The sequence below is a fragment of the Nerophis lumbriciformis genome, linkage group LG01 (genome assembly GCF_033978685.3).
Source record: "Nerophis lumbriciformis linkage group LG01, RoL_Nlum_v2.1, whole genome shotgun sequence".
NCBI classification, from domain to species: Eukaryota; Metazoa; Chordata; class Actinopteri; order Syngnathiformes; family Syngnathidae; genus Nerophis; species Nerophis lumbriciformis.
In genome coordinates this window covers 66,510,001-66,532,500 of record NC_084548.2, presented here as the reverse complement: position 1 = coordinate 66,532,500, position 22,500 = coordinate 66,510,001, and the positions used below count along the sequence as shown (strand labels likewise).

The 22,500-nt window shown below is 33.8% G+C and overlaps 1 protein-coding gene across 1 annotated transcript in view; it reads right to left on the bottom strand.

Annotated features, from left to right (window-relative positions):
• Positions 1–22,500, bottom strand: part of LOC133612435 (protein-glutamine gamma-glutamyltransferase 5-like) — a 53,387-nt gene that overhangs the window by 13,443 nt on the left and 17,444 nt on the right. The window contains exons 6-13 of the mRNA XM_061969845.2: positions 22,087–22,264; positions 21,880–22,015; positions 17,360–17,463; positions 15,762–16,022; positions 12,144–12,197; positions 8,443–8,487; positions 1,068–1,274; positions 838–998 (exon numbers count right to left, since the gene is read on the bottom strand). Of these exons, the coding sequence (XP_061825829.2) occupies positions 838–998; positions 1,068–1,274; positions 8,443–8,487; positions 12,144–12,197; positions 15,762–16,022; positions 17,360–17,463; positions 21,880–22,015; positions 22,087–22,264 (1,146 nt within the window). The remainder of the gene's footprint in view (positions 1–837; positions 999–1,067; positions 1,275–8,442; positions 8,488–12,143; positions 12,198–15,761; positions 16,023–17,359; positions 17,464–21,879; positions 22,016–22,086; positions 22,265–22,500) is intronic.

Genomic DNA, 22,500 nt, shown 5'->3' with positions numbered 1-22,500 from the left:
AAATATGTATAAAGAGACATACTGTAATAACTTGAAGTGAATAATGAAGATTAAAAAACAATTACAAACAAAAAATTCAACCACAACAAAAAATAACTAAAAAGCCGTCTTTTTCTCACAATGTGTCGACTTTTTTCCTATAAAATTAGGAACAATTTCTCATATTCTTTCTGTTTCTGTAATATTGCAATATTTTCTCGTAAAATTATTACTTTTTTATGTAAAATTATTACAAAATGGTGACATTTATCATATAAAATCACAATATTGCCCATTCTTTTGTTGTTCTTGTAAAACTGACATTTTTTTTAGTAAAAATACGCATTTTGTCATCGTTTTGCCAAGTAAAACTCCGATTATTGTTATACTATTGCCAACATTTGAAAGTTTTCTTCTAAAATTGTGACTTTTGTCGAGTAAAATTCCAACTCTTTTCATAAAATTGCCAACATTTGAAGCTTTTCTTATAAAATTGCGACTGTTATTGAGCAAAATTCCAACTTTGATCATAACATTGCACAAATGTTCAGTTTTTCTTGTACAATTTTGACTTGTGTTTGAGTAAAATGACAACTTTTATTATAATACCGCCAAAATTCTAAGTTTTTCTTGGGAAATGATGACCTTTTTTGGTGAAATTCCAACTCATTTTACACAACAATTTGTTTTATATCTGCATAGCATGTATATATTATTAATGTTGTAATACACATCTTTATATATCTAGAAAGGGTGGTCCTAAACAGGTGGGCTTTTTTCTCAGGTCTCTAGAAGGTCACAAATACATGTGTGTGTGTGTGTGTGTGTGTGTGTGTGTGTGTGTGTGTGTGTGTGCACCTGTATGCTAATTTTGGGCGTGCTGATGTTGAAGTCCTGCGTGGCCAAAACTCTCTCTTTGGTGTTCACGTCCTTGATGACCACCGACACTTTGACAATGTCGTCGTCCGACAGGAAGGACTCGTACTCCGATGCCGGGATGGAATGCTGCAGCGTGAAAACTGAAAAATGAAAAGAACAAAATCAGACTCTGTTTGTTTTTTTTTGGAGGGGTCAAGGCGGCGCCTCGCCTTCAAACGGCGGGACGGTAACTTCTTTGTGGCTTTTCCAGAAGCTTTTCTGGGGGCTGCGGTTGAATTCCTTCAGCTGAGCGTTCAGGTGCTCCAGCAGGACGCGGTGGTGCGCCAATTTGTTGGTGAGGGTCACGGTCAGGTCGATGCTCTCGCCCGCCGTCGGCTCTCCGTCGACGGCGATGGAGACGTCCAAACTGGACCCGTCTAGGAGGGAATGGTGTCAGGAGAGCAGAAAGTTACTTTCACTCATTAGCGTGGAGCTAAATTAGAGACACAAGTTCTGTACTTGGAAAAGAAAAACTTTAAAAACTGAAAAATCTAGTTTAGATGTTGAATTTTGAAAAACAGATAAGTGTATTCAACATTAAAATATGTGGACACTTTTTCTGTTTGAATAAAATTCTGATTCCCTCTGATAATTATTTGAAATAAGTTTATTTTCACTGACATAATTTGGCTTTTTTTTTCAGATTAAAATCTTATTTTTTAAACAATTTAATTTTTTTCCAGGTTCAGATATTTGTTTTTCCAGATGAATTTTTTATTTTTATTTTTTTCAGTTTCAAAATTAAAATGTATGCACACTTTTTTCTCCCTCTGATAATTTTAAATACATTTATTTTCACTTTGACATATGTATGCTTTTTTTTTAAGATTAAATCTTGTTTTTTTTTAAACAATTACATTTTTTTCCAGGTTCAGATATTTTTTTTTCAGATTCTTTTTTTTTTTTTTTCAGATTCATATTTATGGCCTGAATTTAGCAAGGGGGCGTGGCATCATAACAGTCCGCTTCAAAATTGAAACTGTAAAAAATACCATTTGAAACTGACCAAAAATTTGAAAATATGTGAAAATTACATATGACATGCCAAGTTTGAATCTGAAAAAAAATAATAATTGAATCTGGAAAAACAAATATCTGAATCTGGAAAAAAAATGAAACTGTTTAAAGAATAAGATTTTAATATAAAAAATGTAATTAAAAAAAAGCCTAAATATTTCAAAGTTAAAATAAACGTATTTAAAATAATTATCAGAAATCTAAAAAAAAAAAAAAAAAGCCTAAATATATCAAAGTTAAAATAAACATATTTAAAATAATTATCAGAAATCAAAAAAAAAAAAAAAAGCCTAAATATGTCAAAGTTAAAATAAACGTATTTAAAATAATTATCAGAAATCTAAAAAAAAAAAAAAGCCTAAATATGTCAAAGTTAAAATAAACGTATTTAAAATAATTATCAGAGGGAGAAAAAAAATGTGTGCACATATTTTAATTTTGAAATACCATTTGAAACCGACAAAAAAATCGAAAATATATGAAAATGACATGACATGCCAAGTCTGAATCTGAAAAAAATAAATAAAATTAAAAAAATGTAATCTGGAAAAACAAATATCTGAACCTGGAAAAAAATTTAACTGTTTAAAAAATAAGATTTTAATCTAAAAAAAAAAGAATGTCAAAGTTAAAATAAACGTATTTAAAAATAATTATCAGAAATCTAAAAAAAAAAAAGCCTAGATATGTCAAAGTTAAAATAAATGTATTTAAAATAATTAAATAATTAAAAAAATGTGTGCACATATTTTAATGTTGAAATACCATTTGAAACTGACCAAAAATTTGGAAAATATGTTAAAATTACATATGACATGCCAACTTTGAATCTGAAAAAAAATAAAATAATTGAATCTGGAAAAACAAACATCTGAACCTGGAAAAAAATGAAACTGTTTAAAAAATAAGATTTTAATCTAAAAATTTTTTTTTAAAAAGCCTAAATATTTCAAAGTTAAAATAAACGTATTTAAAAATAATTATCAGAAATCTAAAAAAAAAAAGCCTAGATATGTCAAAGTTAAAATAAATGTATTTAAAATAATTAAATAAATAATAAATAAATGATCAGAAATCTAAAAAAAAAAAAAAAGCCTATATATGTCAAAGTTAAAATAAACGTATTTAAAATAATTATCAGAAATCTAAAAAAAAAAAAGCCTAAATATGTCAAAGTTAAAATAAACGTATTTAAAATAATTATCAGAGGGAGAAAAAAAATATGTGCACATTTTAATTTTGAAATACCATTTGAAACTGACAAAAAAATCGAAAATATATGAAAATGACATGCCAAGAATGAATCTGAAAAAAAAATTTTATCTGGAAAAATAAATATCTGAACCTGGAAAAAAATGAAATTGTTTAAAGAATAAGATTTTAATCTAAAAAAAGGAAAAAAAGCCAAAAAGTGTCAAAGTTAAAATAAACGTATTTAAAATAATTATCAGAGGGAGAAACAAATGTGTGCACATATTTTAATTTTGAAATACTATTTGAAACATCGAAAATATATGAAAATGACATGAAAATATGGAACATGAAAATAATTTATTTTTTAAATCCCACAGTGAATCATAATTATATTCAAACGAAAAAAATGTTTACATTTTGAATACAAAAATTTCCACTTTTGGCTCAAATTTAGCGTCCCCAGAAAATGAAAGGAAGGAAGGATACTTGAGGTCGTTGCCCAAGTGGAATGGGTCGCCACTTACGGCGCCCCCTAAAAGGTGGGAAAATGGGCTGGGGGTTCAGTCTGGGGCCCGCAAAAACAATCAATAGCCACAATAAGCACATATACACATTTTACGACACAAAAACCACAAGATTAGCAACTGTTGGAGGGCACTGTCTTCTGGGGGAATGTCAAAACAACGACCTTGCCAGGTTTCTTGCAGCCAGGAAAAAAACAATTTTAACTTTTCATTTCAATTGTCTATTTCTGGTCCTCAAATTCATCATACTTCACCGCGCAGAGCAGACGGTGTCTCCGAGAGGTTGTCCAGTTAGCGAATAGGTACATATCGTCAATGTCTTAGATCAGGGGTCGGCAATCCAAAATGTTAAAAGAACCGTATTGGACCAAAAATATGAAAAAATAAATCTGTCCGGAGCCGCAAAAAATTAAGTCTTATATAAGTGTTATAATGAAGACGACACGTGACGTAAGTGTCTATTTTAGCTATATTAGCCTACTATCAAAATTACTTTAAAAGTCTTATATAAGTGTTATAATGAAGACGACACGTGATGTAAGTGTCTATTTTAGCTATATTAGCCTACTATCAAAATTACTTTAAAAGTCTTATATAAGTGTTATAATGAAGACGACACGTGATGTGTCTATTTTAGCTATATTAGCCTACTATCAAAATTACTTTAAAAGTCTTATATGAGTGTTATAATGAAGACGACCAAGATGTGTCTATTTTAGCTATATTAGTCTATCAAAATGACTTTAAGTCTTATATAAGTGTTATAATGAAGACAACACGTGATGTAAGTGTCTATATTAGTTATATTAGCCTACTATCAAAATTACTTTAAAAGTCTTTTATAAGTGTTATAATGATGGCAACACATGATGTAAGTGTCTATATTTGCTATATTAGCCTACTATCAAAATGACTTTAAAAGTCTTATATAAGTGCTATAATGAAGGCAACACATGATGTGTCTATATTAGTTATATAAGCCTACTATCAAAATGACTTTAAAAGTCTTATATAAGTGCTATAATGAAGACGACACGTGATGTAAGTGTCTATATTAGTTATATTAGCCTACTATCAAAATGACTTTAAAAGTCTTATATAAGTGTTATAATGAAGGCAACACATGATGTAAGTGTCTTTATTAGTTATAGTAGCTTACTATCAAAATTACTTTGAATCGCAGGCTGACGCAAATCTTTGTTGACAGAAATGTTGAAATGTAATATTTATTCTCCACATTTTACAAGATTGGAAAACACAAGTAACAAAGATGCTTCTCAGAGGGTGAGATAACTCTCGGAAATGACTGGCTTAGAATGGCCAAAGGTTTAAATGTGTGTGTCCAAGAATCTGGAGAAATCACTGCACATTGAATGCCTGTGACCTTGGATACCTCAGGCGATACTGCGTCAAAAAGCGACATCAGTGTGTAAAGGACATCACCACATGGGCTCAGGAACACTTCAGAAAACCACTGTCAGTAACGACAGTTTGACGCTACATCTGTAAGTGCAAGTTAAAACTCTACTATGCAAAGTGAAAGCCATTTATCAACAACACCCAGAAATGCCGCCCGAGCTCATCTAAGATGGACTGATGCAAAGTGGAAAAGTGTTCTGTGGTCTGACGAGTCCACATTTCAACCGGCGTCCTTTTTGTTTTGGTAACAGTAATAATAACAAGGCAACAGTAATAATAGGAAGTTAACAGTAACAATAGGAAGGTAACAGTAATAATAGGAAGGTAACAGTAACAATAGGAAGATAACAGTAACAATAAGAAGGTAACAGTAACAATAGGAAGGTAACAGTAATAGTAGGAAGGTAACAGTAATAGTAGGAAGGTAACAGTAACAGTAGGAAGGTAACAGTAACAATAGGAAGGTAACAGTAATAATGAGAAAGTAACAGTAATAATAGGAAGGTAACAGTAACAATAGGAAGGCAACAGTAACTATAGGAAGGCAACAGTAATAATAGGAAGGCAACAGTAATAGTAGGAAGGCAACAGTCATAATAGGAAGGTAACAGTAATAATAGGAAGTTAACAGTAATAATAGGAAGGTAACAGTAATAATAGGAAGGTAACAGTAATAGTAGGAAGGTAACAGTAATAATAGGAAGGTAACAGTAATAATAGGAAGGTAACAGTAATAATAGGAAGGTAACAGTAATAATAGAAGGTAACAGTAATAATAGGAAGGTAACAGTAATAATAGGAAGGTAACAGTAATAGTAGGAAGGTAACAGTAATAATAGAAAGTAACAGTAATAATAGAAAGGTAACAATAATAATAGGAAGGTAACAGTAATAATAGAAAGTAACAGTAATAATAGAAAGTAACAGTAATAATAGGAAGGTAACAGTAATAATAGGAAGGTAACAGTAATAATAAGAAGGTAACAGTAATAATAGGAAGGTAACAGTAATAATAGGAAGGCAACAGTAATAGTAGGAAGGTAACAGTAATAATAGGAAGGTAACAGTAATAATAGGAAGGTAACAGTAATAGTAGGAAGGTAACAGTAATAATAGGAAGGTAACAGTAATAATAGGAAGGTAACAGTAATAATAGGAAGGTAACAGTAATAATAGGAAGGTAACAGTAATAATAGGAAGGTAACAGTAATAATAGGAAGTTAACAGTAACAATAGGAAGGTAACAGTAATAATAGGAAGGTAACAGTAACAATAGGAAGATAACAGTAACAATAAGAAGGTAACAGTAACAATAGGAAGGTAACAGTAATAGTAGGAAGGTAACAGTAATAGTAGGAAGGTAACAGTAACAGTAGGAAGGTAACAGTAACAATAGGAAGGTAACAGTAACAATAGGAAGGTAACAGTAATAATGAGAAAGTAACAGTAATAATAGGAAGGTAACAGTAACAATAGGAAGGCAACAGTAACTATAGGAAGGCAACAGTAATAATAGGAAGGCAACAGTAATAGTAGGAAGGCAACAGTCATAATAGGAAGGTAACAGTAATAATAGGAAGTTAACAGTAATAATAGGAAGGTAACAGTAATAATAGGAAGTTAACAGTAATAATAGGAAGGTAACAGTAATAATAGGAAGGTAACAGTAATAGTAGGAAGGTAACAGTAATAATAGGAAGGTAACAGTAACTATAGGAAGGCAACAGTCATAATAGGAAGGTAACAGTAATAGTAGGAAGGCAACAGTCATAATAGAAGGTAACAGTAATAATAGGAAGTTAACAGTAATAATAGGAAGTTAACAGTAATAATAGAAGGTAACAGTAATAATAGGAAGGTAACAGTAATAGTAGGAAGGTAACAGTAATAGTAGGAAGGTAACAGTAATAGTAGGAAGGTAACAGTAATAATAGGAAGGTAACAGTAATAGTAGGAAGGTAACAGTAATAATAGGAAGGTAACAGTAATAATAGGAAGGTAACAGTAATAATAGGAAGGTAACAGTAATAATAGAAGGTAACAGTAATAATAGGAAGGTAACAGTAATAATAGGAAGGTAACAGTAATAGTAGGAAGGTAACAGTAATAATAGAAAGTAACAGTAATAATAGAAAGGTAACAATAATAATAGGAAGGTAACAGTAATAATAGAAAGTAACAGTAATAATAGAAAGTAACAGTAATAATAGGAAGGTAACAGTAATAATAGGAAGGTAACAGTAATAATAGGAAGGTAACAGTAATAATAGGAAGGCAACAGTAATAGTAGGAAGGTAACAGTAATAATAGGAAGGTAACAGTAATAGTAGGAAGGTAACAGTAATAATAGGAAGGTAACAGTAATAATAGGAAGGTAACAGTAATAATAGGAAGGTAACAGTAATAATAGGAAGGTAACAGTAATAGTAGGAAGGTAACAGTAATAATAGGAAGGTAACAGTAATAATAGGAAGGTAACAGTAATAATAGGAAGGTAACAGTAATAATAGAAGGTAACAGTAATAATAGGAAGGTAACAGTAATAGTAGGAAGGTAACAGTAATAGTAGGAAGGTAACAGTAATAATAGAAAGTAACAGTAATAATAGGAAGGTAACAGTAATAATAGAAAGTAACAGTAATAATAGAAAGTAACAGTAATAATAGGAAGGTAACAGTAATAATAGGAAGGTAACAGTAATAATAAGAAGGTAACAGTAATAATAGGAAGGTAACAGTAATAATAGGAAGGCAACAGTAATAGTAGGAAGGTAACAGTAATAATAGGAAGGTAACAGTAATAATAGGAAGGTAACAGTAATAGTAGGAAGGTAACAGTAATAATAGGAAGGTAACAGTAATAATAGGAAGGTAACAGTAATAATAGGAAGGTAACAGTAATAATAGAAGGTAACAGTAATAATAGGAAGGTAACAGTAATAATAGGAAGGTAACAGTAATAATAGGAAGGTAACAGTAATAGTAGGAAGGTAACAGTAATAATAGAAAGTAACAGTAATAATAGGAAGGTAACAATAATAATAGAAAGTAACAGTAATAATAGAAAGTAACAGTAATAATAGGAAGGTAACAGTAATAATAGGAAGGTAACAGTAATAATAGGAAGGTAACAGTAATAATAGGAAGGTAACAGTAATAATAGGAAGGTAACAGTAATAATAGGAAGGTAACAGTAATAATAGAAAGTAACAGTAATAATAGGAAGGTAACAATAATAATAGGAAGGTAACAGTAATAATAGAAAGTAACAGTAATAATAGAAAGTAACAGTAATAATAGGAAGGTAACAGTAATAATAGGAAGGTAACAGTAATAATAAGAAGGTAACAGTAATAATAGGAAGGTAACAGTAATAATAGGAAGGCTCTTACCTTCTTCAGTTGGACCAGACAATGTTCCACTCTGGAGACAACTTACTGTAAATAAAAAAATAATCAAATGATATAAATCAGTAGTTCTCTAAACTTGTTTCCATCAAGTACCACCTCTCCAAGTACTCCCATCATGACTAACAGTCAAACACAGTAGCATAGTAGGCCTAAGTATCCATTAAAGACAAGGCCGAGGCTTTATTTGACAAGTATGTTGAATATTTGTGGCCGCTGTGACGTCACACACACTTTGAACACAATGGCGGTGGAGGGAGTATACCACTGTGGCTCCATCCAGTGTACCTCAAAAAACTACTTCATTCAGGGGGCCCCAAACTACAGATTGTCCCAGGTTTATTTATAAAACTTGAAATTAAAATATAATATATTTTGCTTTAGGTGAGGCCCACAGTGATTATTTTAAGTGCACATGGACAGACTAAATATGTAGGTACTAGTTTGGACAATCTTTTTAAATCATGGTTTGGTTAATTAAAAACCAACACAGAACGTTCAAATGTGTGATACAAAAACACACAACTTGCACACTGAACTATGTGGACGTTATAAAAAAATAAAATAAAAAGTCTATTAGTACCATACACAATTCAAAAATACACCCATTTAACCCACGTCCTAGGCCTGATGGGTAATATGCAAAACACTCTCCACACTTCCACGTGTTTGACGCATTGACTGATTGATTGAGACTTTTATTAGTAGATTGCACAGTACAGTACATATTCCGTACAACTCACCACTAAATGGCAACACCCGAATAAGTTTTTCAACTCCATGTTAATCAATTCATGGTACAAATATATACTATCATCTTTTTTAATGTCACAAGCCTCTCACTGCTTTTAGACAGGGCGTGGTTGGCCCAGCAACAACACCCGCTGCTTGTTGAGAGGAAGAAAATACCAACTTTCAGTTTAAAGTCACCATCAAAAAATGAAAAGCTAGTTGTGTCTGAATGCTTATTACAAACCCCGTTTCCATATGAGTTGGGAAATTGTGTTGGATGTAAATATAAACGGAATACAATGATTTGCAAATCATTTTCAACCCATATTCAATTGAATGCACTACAAAGACAAGATATTTGATGTTCAAACTCATAAACTTTTTTTTTTTTTGCAAATAATAATTAACTTAGAATTTCATGGCTGCAACACGTGCCAAAGTAGTTGGGAAAGGGCATGTTCACCACTGTGTTACATGGCCTTTCCTTTTAACAACATATTTCACTGTTTGTTGCATTTTTGTTGCGTTTCACTTGATTGTAAAATATGTCGATCGAAAGGGGGTGTGACATTCATTTTTTGTCAATATTCAGTGTTTTATCGTTCATAGAAAAATGTCAAATTCCATTAAGTTTTTTAAGGCGGTCTGCTATAGCGTTTTTAAGCATTCAATCAAGACATTATTGTGAGGTTTTGTATTAGTGTTCCTAATAATAGATATACCGGCCCCCAGACACATTTTTTTTTCTAAATATGGCCCCCGAGTCAAAATAACAGACAAAAAGGGCCCCCAGCTGTCCTGTCTTCTTAATTATAGGAGGAGGAAGTGGCTCACCAGGAAGAGAATGAGCAGCTGAAAACAATCAGTCCATCACAATTCATCTAAAACATCCAATAATTCATCAACATCATCATTGGCATTATTTGATTTCATTGTCAAAACAATTAATAAATAAATAATATAGATAGGCTCCAACAAATATCAATATTAAAATATAAGATTATTTTTAGACGCATCGGGACAAAGAAAGTACACACAATTTTCCTAAGAAACAGACACTTGGCACTTGTTGCAGTTAAGCAAGTTAAGCCTCCCAGTCGCTGTATGAGGAAATATGGCATGAATATATAAATCATGAAAATATGACAGACGTTGCATAAGTCCAAAAAGTATTCTTGTACAAACTGAATTTTTTTTTTAAATTATTTTACTTCAAATACAAACCCCGTTTCCATATGAGTTGGGAAATTGTGTTAGATGTAAATATAAACACAATACAATGATTTGCAAATCATTTTCAACATATTCAATTGAATGCACTACAAAGACAACATATTTGATGTTCAAACTCATAAACTTTTTTTTTTTTTTTTTGCAAATAATAATTAACTTAGAATTTCATGGCTGCAACACGTGCCAAAGTAGTTGGGAACGGGCATGTTCACCACTGTGTTACATGGCCTTTCCTTTTAACAACACTCAGTAAACGTTTGGGAACTGAGGAGACACATTTTTGAAGCTTCTCAGGTGGAATTCTTTCCCATTCTTGCTTGATGTACAGCTTAAGTTGTTCAACAGTCCGGGGGTCTCCGTTGTGGTATTTTAGGCTTCATAATGCGCCACACATTTTCAACGGGAGACAGGTCTGGACTACAGGCAGGCCAGTCTAGTACCCACACTCTTTTACTATGAAGCCACGTGGCTTGGCATTGTCTTGCTGAAATAAGCAGGGGCGTCCATGGTAACGTTGCTTGGATGGCAACATATGTTGCTCCAAAACCTGTATGTACCTTTCAGCATTAATGGCGCCTTCACAGATGTGTAAGTTACCCATGTCTTGGGCACTAATACACCCCCATACCATCACAGATGCTGGCTTTTCCACTTTGCGCCTATAACAATCCGGATGGTTCTTTTCCTCTTTGGTCCGGAGGACACGACGTCCACAGTTTCCAAAAACAATTTGAAATGTGGACTCGTCAGACCACAGAACACTTTTCCACTTTGTCATCTTAGATGAGCTCAGGCCCAGCGAAGTCGACGGCGTTTCTGGGTGTTGTTGATAAACGGTTTTTGCCTTGCATAGGAGAGTTTTAACTTGCACTTACAGATGTAGCGACCAACTGTAGTTACTGACAGTGGGTTTCTGAAGTGTTCCTGAGCCCATGTGGTGATATCCTTTACACACTGATGTCGCTTGTTGATGCAGTACAGCCTGAGGGATCTTAGCTGCTTACGTGCAGTGATTTCTCCAGATTCTCTGAACCCTTTGATGATATTACGGACCGTAGATGGTGAAATCCCAAAATTCCTTGCAATAGCTGGTTGAGAAAGGTTTTTCTTAAACTGTTCAACAATTTGCTCACGCGTTTGTTGACAAAGTGGTGACCCTCGCCCCATCCTTGTTTGTGAATGACTGAGCATTTCATGGAATCTACTTTTATACCCAATCATGGCACCCACCTGTTCCCAATTTGCCTGTTCACCTGTGGGATGTTCCAAATAAGTGTTTGATGAGCATTCCTCAACTTTATCAGTATTTATTGCCACCTTTGTCACGTGTTGCTGGCATCAAATTCTAAAGTTAATGATTATTTGCAACAAAAAAAAATGTTTATCAGTTTGAACACCAAATATGTTGTCTTTGTAGCATATTCAACTGAATATGGGTTGAAAAGGATTTGCAAATCATTGTATTCCGTTTATTTTTACATCTAACACAATTTCCCAACTCATATGGAAACGGGGTTTGTGAAAACAACAAACAAGACGCTAAGTTTACGGCACACATTCGCGCGCAGTCCCGTTATAATGTGTTCATGGGCAAGGGCGAACAAGTAGCGCCAAATCCACTACAAATGAATACAAAAGAAGTTTGGTAAACATTGCATTGTAGGTGAGGTGAGGAGCAACATGTTTACATTTAAAGCGCATGCAGCGGCAGATCAACTTACCAGCAGAATGATGGAACGGGTGAGAAAGTGTTGTAGATTTGGAGGTCAACTTCCCTGTAGATAAACAAATTATTTCATTACAAACTAGAAGATTTGGATGGGCTTGCTATCTGTGCCCTGGACCTCTGGCCAGGGGTAACTTTTAGCATGTGTGCTAATGTTAGCATGCTAACAGTCAGCATGTTTCACATACCAAGTTATATGACCTTCTAAGGTGTATGGCTGCGGAAGTAGAGAAAAAAACGTGTGAAATTAGCTGAAAAAGTTAGCATGCCCATGTTAGCTTGCTAGCGTGCTATCGTTTGCATGCTAACAGTCAGCAAGTGTCACATACCAAGTTATGTGACTCTGGGGTAAACAATTGCAAAACTAGCTCAAAAAGTTAGCACGTTAAAGTTAGCATGCTAACGTTAGCATGTTAACAGTTACAAAGTGTCACATACCAAGTTGTATGACTCTGGGGTAAATGGTTGTAAAATATGCTAGATTAGAGGGGGAAAAAAAGTGTAAAATTAGCTAAAAATGTTAGCACTTTGATGTTAGCCTGCTAGCATGCTAACAGTTACAAAGTGTCATATACCAAGTTGTATGACTCTGGGGTAAATGGTTGTAAAATATGCTAGATTAGAGGGGGAAAAAAGTGTAAAATTAGCTAAAAATGTTAGCACTTTAATGTTAGCCTGCTAGCATGCTAACAGTTACAAAGTGTCGCATACCGAGTTGTATGACTCTGGGGTAAACAATTGCAAAACTAGCTCAAAAAGTTAGCACGTTAAAGTTAGCATGCTAACGTTAGCATGTTAACAGTTACAAAGTGTCACATACCAAGTTGTATGACTCTGGGGTAAATGGTTGTAAAATATGCGAGATTAGAGGGAAAAAAAGTGTAAAATTAGCTAAAAATGTTAGCACTTTAATGTTAACCTGCTAGCATGCTAACAGTTACAAAGTGTCACATACCAAGTTGTATGACTGGGGCAAATGGTTGTAAAATATGCTAGATTAGAGGGGAAAAAAAGTGTAAAATTAGCTAAAAATGTTAGGACTTTAATGTTAGCCTGCTAGCATGCTAACAGTTACAAAGTGTCGCATACCGAGTTGTATGACTCTGGGGTAAACAATTGCAAAACTAGCTCAAAAACTTACCACGCTAAAGTTAGCATGCTAACAGTTACAAAGTGTCACATACCAAGTTATATGTCTCTGGGGTAAATGGTTGTAAAATATGTGAGATTAGAGGGAAAAAAAATGTTTAAAATTAGCTAAAAATGTTAGCACTTTAATGTTAGCACGCTAGCATGCTAACGTTAGCCCACTAACAGTTAACAAGTGTCACATACCAAGTTGTATGACTCTGGGGTAAACGGTTGCAAAATATGCGAAATTAAGAGAAATAAAAGTGAAAAATTTGCTAAAAATGTTAGCACTTTAATGTTAGCGTGCTAGTATGCTAACGTTAGCCCGATAACAGTTAACAAGTGTCACATACCAAGTTATATGACTCTGGGGTAAACTGTTGCAAAACTAACTCATAATGTTGGCAGGTTAAAGTTAGCATGCTAGCATGCTAACAGTTGCAAAGTTCCACATACCATGTCGTATGACTCTGGGGTGAATGGTTGAAAAATATGCTCAGAAAGTTAGCATTTGAATGTTAGCATGCTAACATGCTAAGGTTAACATGCTAACAGTTCGCAAGTGTCACATACCAAGTTATATGACTCTGGGGTAAACAATTGCAAAACTAGCTCAAAAAGTTACCATGTTAAAGTTAGCATGCCAACAGTTACAAAGTGTCATATACCAAGTTATATGACTCTGGGGTAAACAATTGCAAAACTAGCTCAAAAAGTTACCATGTTAAAGTTAGCATGCTAACAGTTACAAAGTGTCACATATTAAGTTATATGACTCTGGGGTGAATGGTTGTAAAATATGCGAAATTAGAGAAAAAAAAGTGTAAAATTAGCTAAAAATTTTAGCACTCTAAAGTTAGCGGGCTAGCATACCAAAGTTACATGACTCTAAGGTGTATGGCTGCGGAATTAGAGAAAAAAGTGACTCTGGGGTAAATGGTTGTAAAATATGCAAAATTACAGAAAAAAAGTGTAAAATTAGCTAAAAATGTTAGCACTTTAATGTTAGTGTGCTAACAGTTAACAAGTGTCACATACCAAGTTATATGACTCTGGGGTACACAGTTGCAAAATTAGCCTTAAAATGTTAGCATGTTAATGTTAGCATGCTAACATGATAACAGTAACATGCTAACAGCTTTTTTTTTTAAAGACTCTAAGGTGTATGGCTGGGGAATTAGAGAAACTGGGGTAAATGGTTGTAAAATATGCGAAATATGAGGGGGGGGAAAAGTGTAAAATTGGCTTAAAATGTTAGCACTTTAATGTTAGCATGCTAACAGTTAACAAGTGTCGCATACCAAGTTATATGACTCTGGGGTACACGGTTGCAAAATTTGCCTTAAAAAGTTACATGTTAATGTTAGCATGCTAACATGCTAACGGTAACACGCTAACAGTTTTTTTTTTAAAGACTAAGGTGTATGGCTGGGGAATTAGAGAAAAAAGTGACTCTGGGGTAAATGGTTGTAAAATATGAGAAATTTGAGGGGGAAAAAAAGGGTAATATTAGCTAAGAATGTTAGCACTTTAATGTTCGCGTGCTAACAGTTAACAAGTGTCACATACCAAGTTGTATGACTCTGGGGTACACGGTTGCAAAATTTGCCTTAAAACGTTAGCATGTTAATGCTAGCATGCTAACATGCTAACGGTAACATGCTAACAGTTTTTTTTTTTAAAGACTAAAGTGTATGGCTGGGGAATTAGAGAAAAAAGTGACTCTGGGGTAAATGGTTGTAAAATATGAGAAATTTGAGGGGGGAAAAAAGGGTAATATTAGCTAAGAATGTTAGCACTTTAATGTTCGCGTGCTAACAGTTAACAAGTGTCACATACCAAGTTGTATGACTCTGGAGTACACGGTTGCAAAATTTGCCTTAAAAACTTAGCATGTTAATGTTAGCATGCTAACGGTAACATGCTAACAGTTAAAAAAAAAAAGACTCCAAGGTGTATGGCTGGGGAATTAGAGAAAAATGTGACTCTTGGGTAAATGGTTGTAAAATATGCGAAATTAGAGGGGGGAAAAAGTGTAAAATTGGCTAAAAATGTTAGCACTTTAATGTTAGCATGCTAACATGCTAACAGTCAACAAGTGTCACATACCAAGTTATATGACTCCGGGGTACACGGTTGAAAAATTAGCCTTAAAAAGTTTGCAAGTTAATGTTAGCATGCTTAAATGCTCACGGTAACATGCTAACAGTTAAAAAAAAGACTTTAAGGTGTATGGCTGGGGAATTAGAGAAAAAAGTGACTCTGGGGTAAATGGTTGTAAAATGTGCGAAATTAGAGAAATAAAAAAAAGTGTGAAATTGGCTAAAAATGTTAGCACTTTATACCAAGTTATATGGTTGCAAAATTAGCCTTAAAAAGTAAGCATGCTAACTGTTAGCATGCTAACAGTTAGCTTGTGTCACATTCAGGTCAAAGTAATGAGTATAATGAATAGTCCTAGTAGTATAAGCAGGATGCTCACCCATCAGCTGCTCTTGTCTAACTTTAATTTTCTTGTAACTCTCCGTCAAATCCTCCGCCGTTTCCGAGCCGACGCTCTTGGTGAAGATGGCGCGTCCCACCCACTCGCTGTCCGTGGTCTTGCTCACCACGCGGCCCGACCGCACCATCTTGCGCACGATGTCAGCGTCCACGGAGGCGTAGAGGAAGGCGGCGTCGTAAGGCGTGCGGAGGCAGCGCCCCCTGATGGCGGCCACCGGGCACGGGCCACAGCGGTACGTCCCTGCAAAGAGGAACACTTGCGGGCAAAAGTCGGGTTTTGGACGCTCTTTGCGTGGTTCAATTTTCCTAGGAAATATTTTTTTTGGACAAGATTACTCACAAAAATACGGAGCCCCTAAAGGAACATGGGGGGATTTTTTTTATTTTTTTATTTTTTTAGAAATGTATCTCGTGCGCACGAGAAACTTTTTATAAAGTTATAAAAATAAAATAAAATGTAAAAAAATATTTTTTTTTTCTATTTTTTTTCGACAAGTATCTCGTGCGCACGAGATAAATGTCTAAAAAAATATATATATATTATTTTTTTTATTTTTTTTTTACTTTTTTAAAAAATTTTATTTATTTATTTTTTTTAATCCAACTTTATAAAAAGTTTCTCGTGAAAATTTTTTTAATATAATTTTCTCGTGCGCACGAGATACATGTCTAAAAAAAATTATAATTTTATTTTTTTAATTAATTAATTAATTTATTTATTTATTTTTCATCTAACTTTATAAAAAGTTTCTCGTGAAAAAAAAAATTATAATTATTTTTTTTTTTAACAAAAGTTTCTCGTGCGCACGAGATACATGTCTAAAATAAATAAATAAATAAAACAATTATAAAAAAAAACACATTTTCCCCATGTCCCTTCCATACAAAAACAAAATAATTTATTTTAATTTTATTATTATTTTTTTTTTTAAATCTAACTTTGTAAAAAGTTTCTCGTGAAAAAATTTAAATTGTATTTTTTTAATTTATTTATTTATTTTATTTTATTTATTTATTTATTTCATCTAACTTTATAAAAAGTTTCTCATGAAAAAAATAAAATGTATAATTTTTTTCTTCTTTTAAGACAAAAGTGTCTCGTGCGCATGAGATACATGTCTAAAAAAAATAAATAAATAAAACAATTATAAAAAAAAACAAATTTCCCCCATGGCCCTTCCATACAAAAACAAAATAATTTATTTTTATTTATTTATTTATTTTTTTAATCTAACTTTATAAAAAGTTTCTCGTTTTTATAATTTTCTTGTGCGCACGAGATACATGTCTAAAAATATATATATATATATTTTATTTTGTTTATTTATTTTATTTATTTTTTGTTTTTTTTATCTAACTTTATAAAAAGTTTCTCGTAAAAAAAAAAAATGTATATATATATATTTTTTCTTTTAAGACAAAAGTGTCTCGTGCGCACGAGATACATGTCTAAAAAAAATAAATAAATAAAACAATTATAAAAAAAAAAAAAATTCCCCCCATGTCCCTTCCATACAAAAAAACAAAATATATATATATTTTTTTGGCCAAATTAAAAGCGAAAACACGTCCTCGCACCTGCGCTCTTCTCCTGAGGGGTGGGGTCCACCACCTGCCAGCCGTCAAAACCCAGGCCCAGGTCAGGTCTTTGCATCCAACACTCCACCCACACGTGGAAGTTCCTGTGAGCACACATGGTGTGTCAACGCTGGACCAGTACGGAAAACATTGGAAAATGTCTAAAGGTGTTCCACAAGGTACCTCCTCAGGTCCCCTTGTTTTGTTTTTTTGTTTACAAAAACCCAAAAGCAGTGAAGTTGTCACGTTGTGTAAATGGTACATAAAAAGAGAATACAATGATTTGCAAAACCTTTTCAACTTATATTGTCACAGGGGCATTTTTACCACTGTGTTACATGGCATTTCCTTTTAACAACACTCAGTAAACGTTTGGGAATTGAGGAGACACATTTTTGAAGTGGAATTATTTCCCATTCTTGCTTGATGGACAGCTTAAGTTGTTCAACAGTCTCCCTTCTGCTATTTTAGGCTTCATAATGCGCCACACATTTTAAATGGGAGACAGGTCTGGACTACAGGCAGGCCAGTCTAGTACCCGCACTCTTTTACTATGAAGCCACGTTGATGTAACATGTGGCTTGGCATTATCTTGCTGAAATAAGCAGGGGCGTCCATGATAACGTTGCTTGGATGGCAACATATGTTGCTCCAAAACCTGTATCAGCATTAATGGTGCCTTCACAGATGGGGTGAGGGTCACCACTTTTTGAACAAATGTCTGAGCAAATTGTTTCAGAACAACATTTCTCAACCAGCTATTGCAAGGAATTAAGGATTTCACCTTCTACGGTCCGTAATATCATCAAAAGGTTCAGAGAATCTGGAGAAATCATCCAGTTAGATCCACTCCACCCCACATCTGCGGTCCCCTCCAAGGTTTCTCATTGTATCCCATTGGGTTGAGTTTTTCCTTGCCCTGATGTGGGATCTGAGCAGAGAATGTCGTTGTGGCTTGTGCAGCCCTTTGAGACACTTGTGATTTAGGGCTTTATAAATAAACTTTGATTGATTGAAATTTATTGAGGGCTACATCGCAATTGTGGCTGCCCTCAGAGGGCCACATATTCGTATATATATATATATATATATATATATATATATATATATATAGCATAAAGGTGTATATATATATATATATAGCATAAAGGTGTATGTATGTATATATATATATATATATATATATATATATATATATATATATATATATATATATATATATAAACACCTATATGCTATATATATATATATATACAGTACATACTATATATATATAGATATATACATACATATATATATACATATATATATACATGCTATATATAGATATATACATATACATATATATATATATATATACACACACATACATATATATACACACACATGCATATATATACATACATACATATACAGGTAAAAGCCAGTAAATTAGAATATTTTGAAAAACTTGATTTATTTCAGTAATTGCATTCAAAAGGTGTAACTTGTACATTATATTTATTCATTGCACACAGACTGATGCATTCAAATGTTTATTTCATTTAATTTTGATGATTTGAAGTGGCAACAAATGAAAATCCAAAATTCCGTGTGTCACAAAATTAGAATATTACTTAAGGCTAATACAAAAAAGGGATTTTTAGAAATGTTGGCCAACTGAAAAGTATGAAAATGAAAAATATGAGCATGTACAATACTCAATACTTGGTTGGAGCTCCTTTTGCCTCAATTACTGCGTTAATGCGGCGTGGCATGGAGTCGATGAGTTTCTGGCACTGCTCAGGTGTTATGAGAGCCCAGGTTGCTCTGATAGTGGCCTTCAACTCTTCTGCGTTTTTGGGTCTGGCATTCTGCATCTTCCTTTTCACAATACCCCACAGATTTTCTATGGGGCTAAGGTCAGGGGAGTTGGCGGGCCAATTTAGAACAGAAATACCATGGTCCGTAAACCAGGCACGGGTAGATTTTGCGCTGTGTGCAGGCGCCAAGTCCTGTTGGAACTTGAAATCTCCATCTCCATAGAGCAGGTCAGCAGCAGGAAGCATGAAGTGCTCTAAAACTTGCTGGTAGACGGCTGCGTTGACCCTGGATCTCAGGAAACAGAGTGGACCGACACCAGCAGATGACATGGCACCCCAAACCATCACTCAACCATGCAAATTTTGCATTTCCTTTGGAAATCGAGGTCCCAGAGTCTGGAGGAAGACAGGAGAGGCACAGGATCCACGTTGCCTGAAGTCTAGTGTAAAGTTTCCACCATCAGTGATGGTTTGGGGTGCCATGTCATCTGCTGGTGTCGGTCCACTCTGTTTCCTGAGATCCAGGGTCAACGCAGCCGTCTACCAGCAAGTTTTAGAGCACTTCATGCTTCCTGCTGCTGACCTGCTCTATGGAGATGGAGATTTCAAGTTCCAACAGGACTTGGCGCCTGCACACAGCGCAAAATCTACCCGTGCCTGGTTTACGGACCATGGTATTTCTGTTCTAAATTGGCCCGCCAACTCCCCTGACCTTAGCCCCATAGAAAATCTGTGGGGTATTGTGAAAAGGAAGATGCAGAATGCCAGACCCAAAAACGCAGAAGAGTTGAAGGCCACTATCAGAGCAACCTGGGCTCTCATAACACCTGAGCAGTGTCAGAAACTCATCGACTCCATGCCACGCCGCATTAACGCAGTAATTGAGGCAAAAGGAGCTCCAACCAAGTATTGAGTATTGTACATGCTCATATTTTTCATTTTCATACTTTTCAGTTGGCCAACATTTCTAAAAATCCCTTTTTTGTATTAGCCTTAAGTAATATTCTAATTTTGTGACACACGGAATTTTGGATTTTCATTTGTTGCCACTTCAGATCATCAAAATTAAATGACATAAACATTTGAATGCATCAGTCTGTGTGCAATGAATAAATATAATGTACAAGTTACACCTTTTGAATGCAATTACTGAAATAAATCAAGTTTTTCAAAATATTCTAATTTACTGGCTTTTACCTGTATATACATACATATATACATATACATACATGTATACATACATACATGTATACATACATACATGTATACATGTATACATACATACATGTATACATACATACATGTATACATACATACATGTATACATACATACATGTATACATACATACATACATGTATACATGTATACATGTATACATACATACATGTATACATGTATACATACATACATGTATACATACATACATGTATACATGTATACATACATACATGTATACATACATACATGTATACATGTATACATACATGTATACATGTATACATACATGTATACATGTATACATACATACATGTATACATACATACATGTATACATACATACATGTATACATGTATACATACATGTATACATGTATACATACATACATGTATACATGTATACATACATACATGTATACATACATACATGTATACATACATACATGTATACATGTATACATACATACATGTATACATACATACATGTATACATACATACATGTATACATACATACATGTATACATACATACATGTATACATGTATACATACATGTATACATACATGTATACATGTATACATACATACATGTATACATACATGTATACATACATGTATACATACATGTATACATGTATACACACATGTATACATGTATACATACATGTATACATACATACATACATACATGTATACATACATACATGTATACATACATACATACATGTATACATACATGTATACATGTATACATGTATACATACATACATGTATACATACATACATACATGTATACATACATGTATACATACATACATACATGTATACATACATACATACATGTATACATACATACATACATACATACATGTATACATACATACATACATACATGTATACATACATACATACATGTATACATACATACATACATGTATACATACATACATGTATACATACATACATGCATACATACATACATGCATACACACATACATGCATACACACATACATACATACATATATACATGTATACATACATACATACATACATGTATACATACATACATACATGTATACATACATACATACATACATACATGTATACATACATACATGTATACATGTATGTATGTATATATATATATATATATATATATATATATATATATATATATATATATATATATATATATATATATATATATATATATATATATATATATATATATAAACTGTATTTTCTGTTATATAGCAACACATCTTTCGAAACATGTTTATCCACAGGGTGTTCCACAGGGGTGCAAGCCATGCCCACTCGTATTTGTTTTATATAGTTTTGTATAGTAATTATTTAGTTACATAAACAAAAGGGGGCATGAACCCCCCCTCTTATGACATCATCACATGGTCCTTATTGATGAGCGTTATTTGTCTCGCTCCTCTCTCGCCAGTTTGACATTTTTGAACTTGTGAGTGACAAGGTGAAAGTGGTACCGACCAAACGCTGTCTTTTGACAGAGTCAGCTTCTCCGCGGTGCTAGAGTAGAACTCATCCACTACCAGGTTTCCATCAGTGTCGTGGGCGGCGTTAAAGACCGTCACCACCCTGGAGGGAATCCCCAGCACTCGCATCACTGGACAAAAAACGAGCACGATTTAGTGGATTCTTCAAGTGGAAATCAAAGTGTTTGGTCCTTAAAAGTACCTGTACAGAGGACGGAGGCAAAGACCCAGCATTGTCCATAACGCACCGGCTTGCCTTTGGACGCCAACCAGCGGTGAAGGATGTCCGCGCTGCCGCTCCACTCTGTGGGCCCCACGCCATCTTTGTAGGTGCCGTGCCACTTGCCCTCCAGCACGCCCATGTCATCACTGGAGTTCACCTGAGTGCAAGAACCCACGCAGTATCGTCTTTTTGTTACCCAAGAAAATTAAGGGCTGTAACTTGCTGAAACTTACCTTTTACAAACCAAAAAAATAGAACACCGCAGGCGAGCTTATGTACTATTAGTGGTTTAACAGAACATATATATGTGTGTATATATAAATATATATATTTATATATTAGGGATGTCCGATAATGGCTTTTTGCCGATATCCCGATACTGTCCAACTCTTT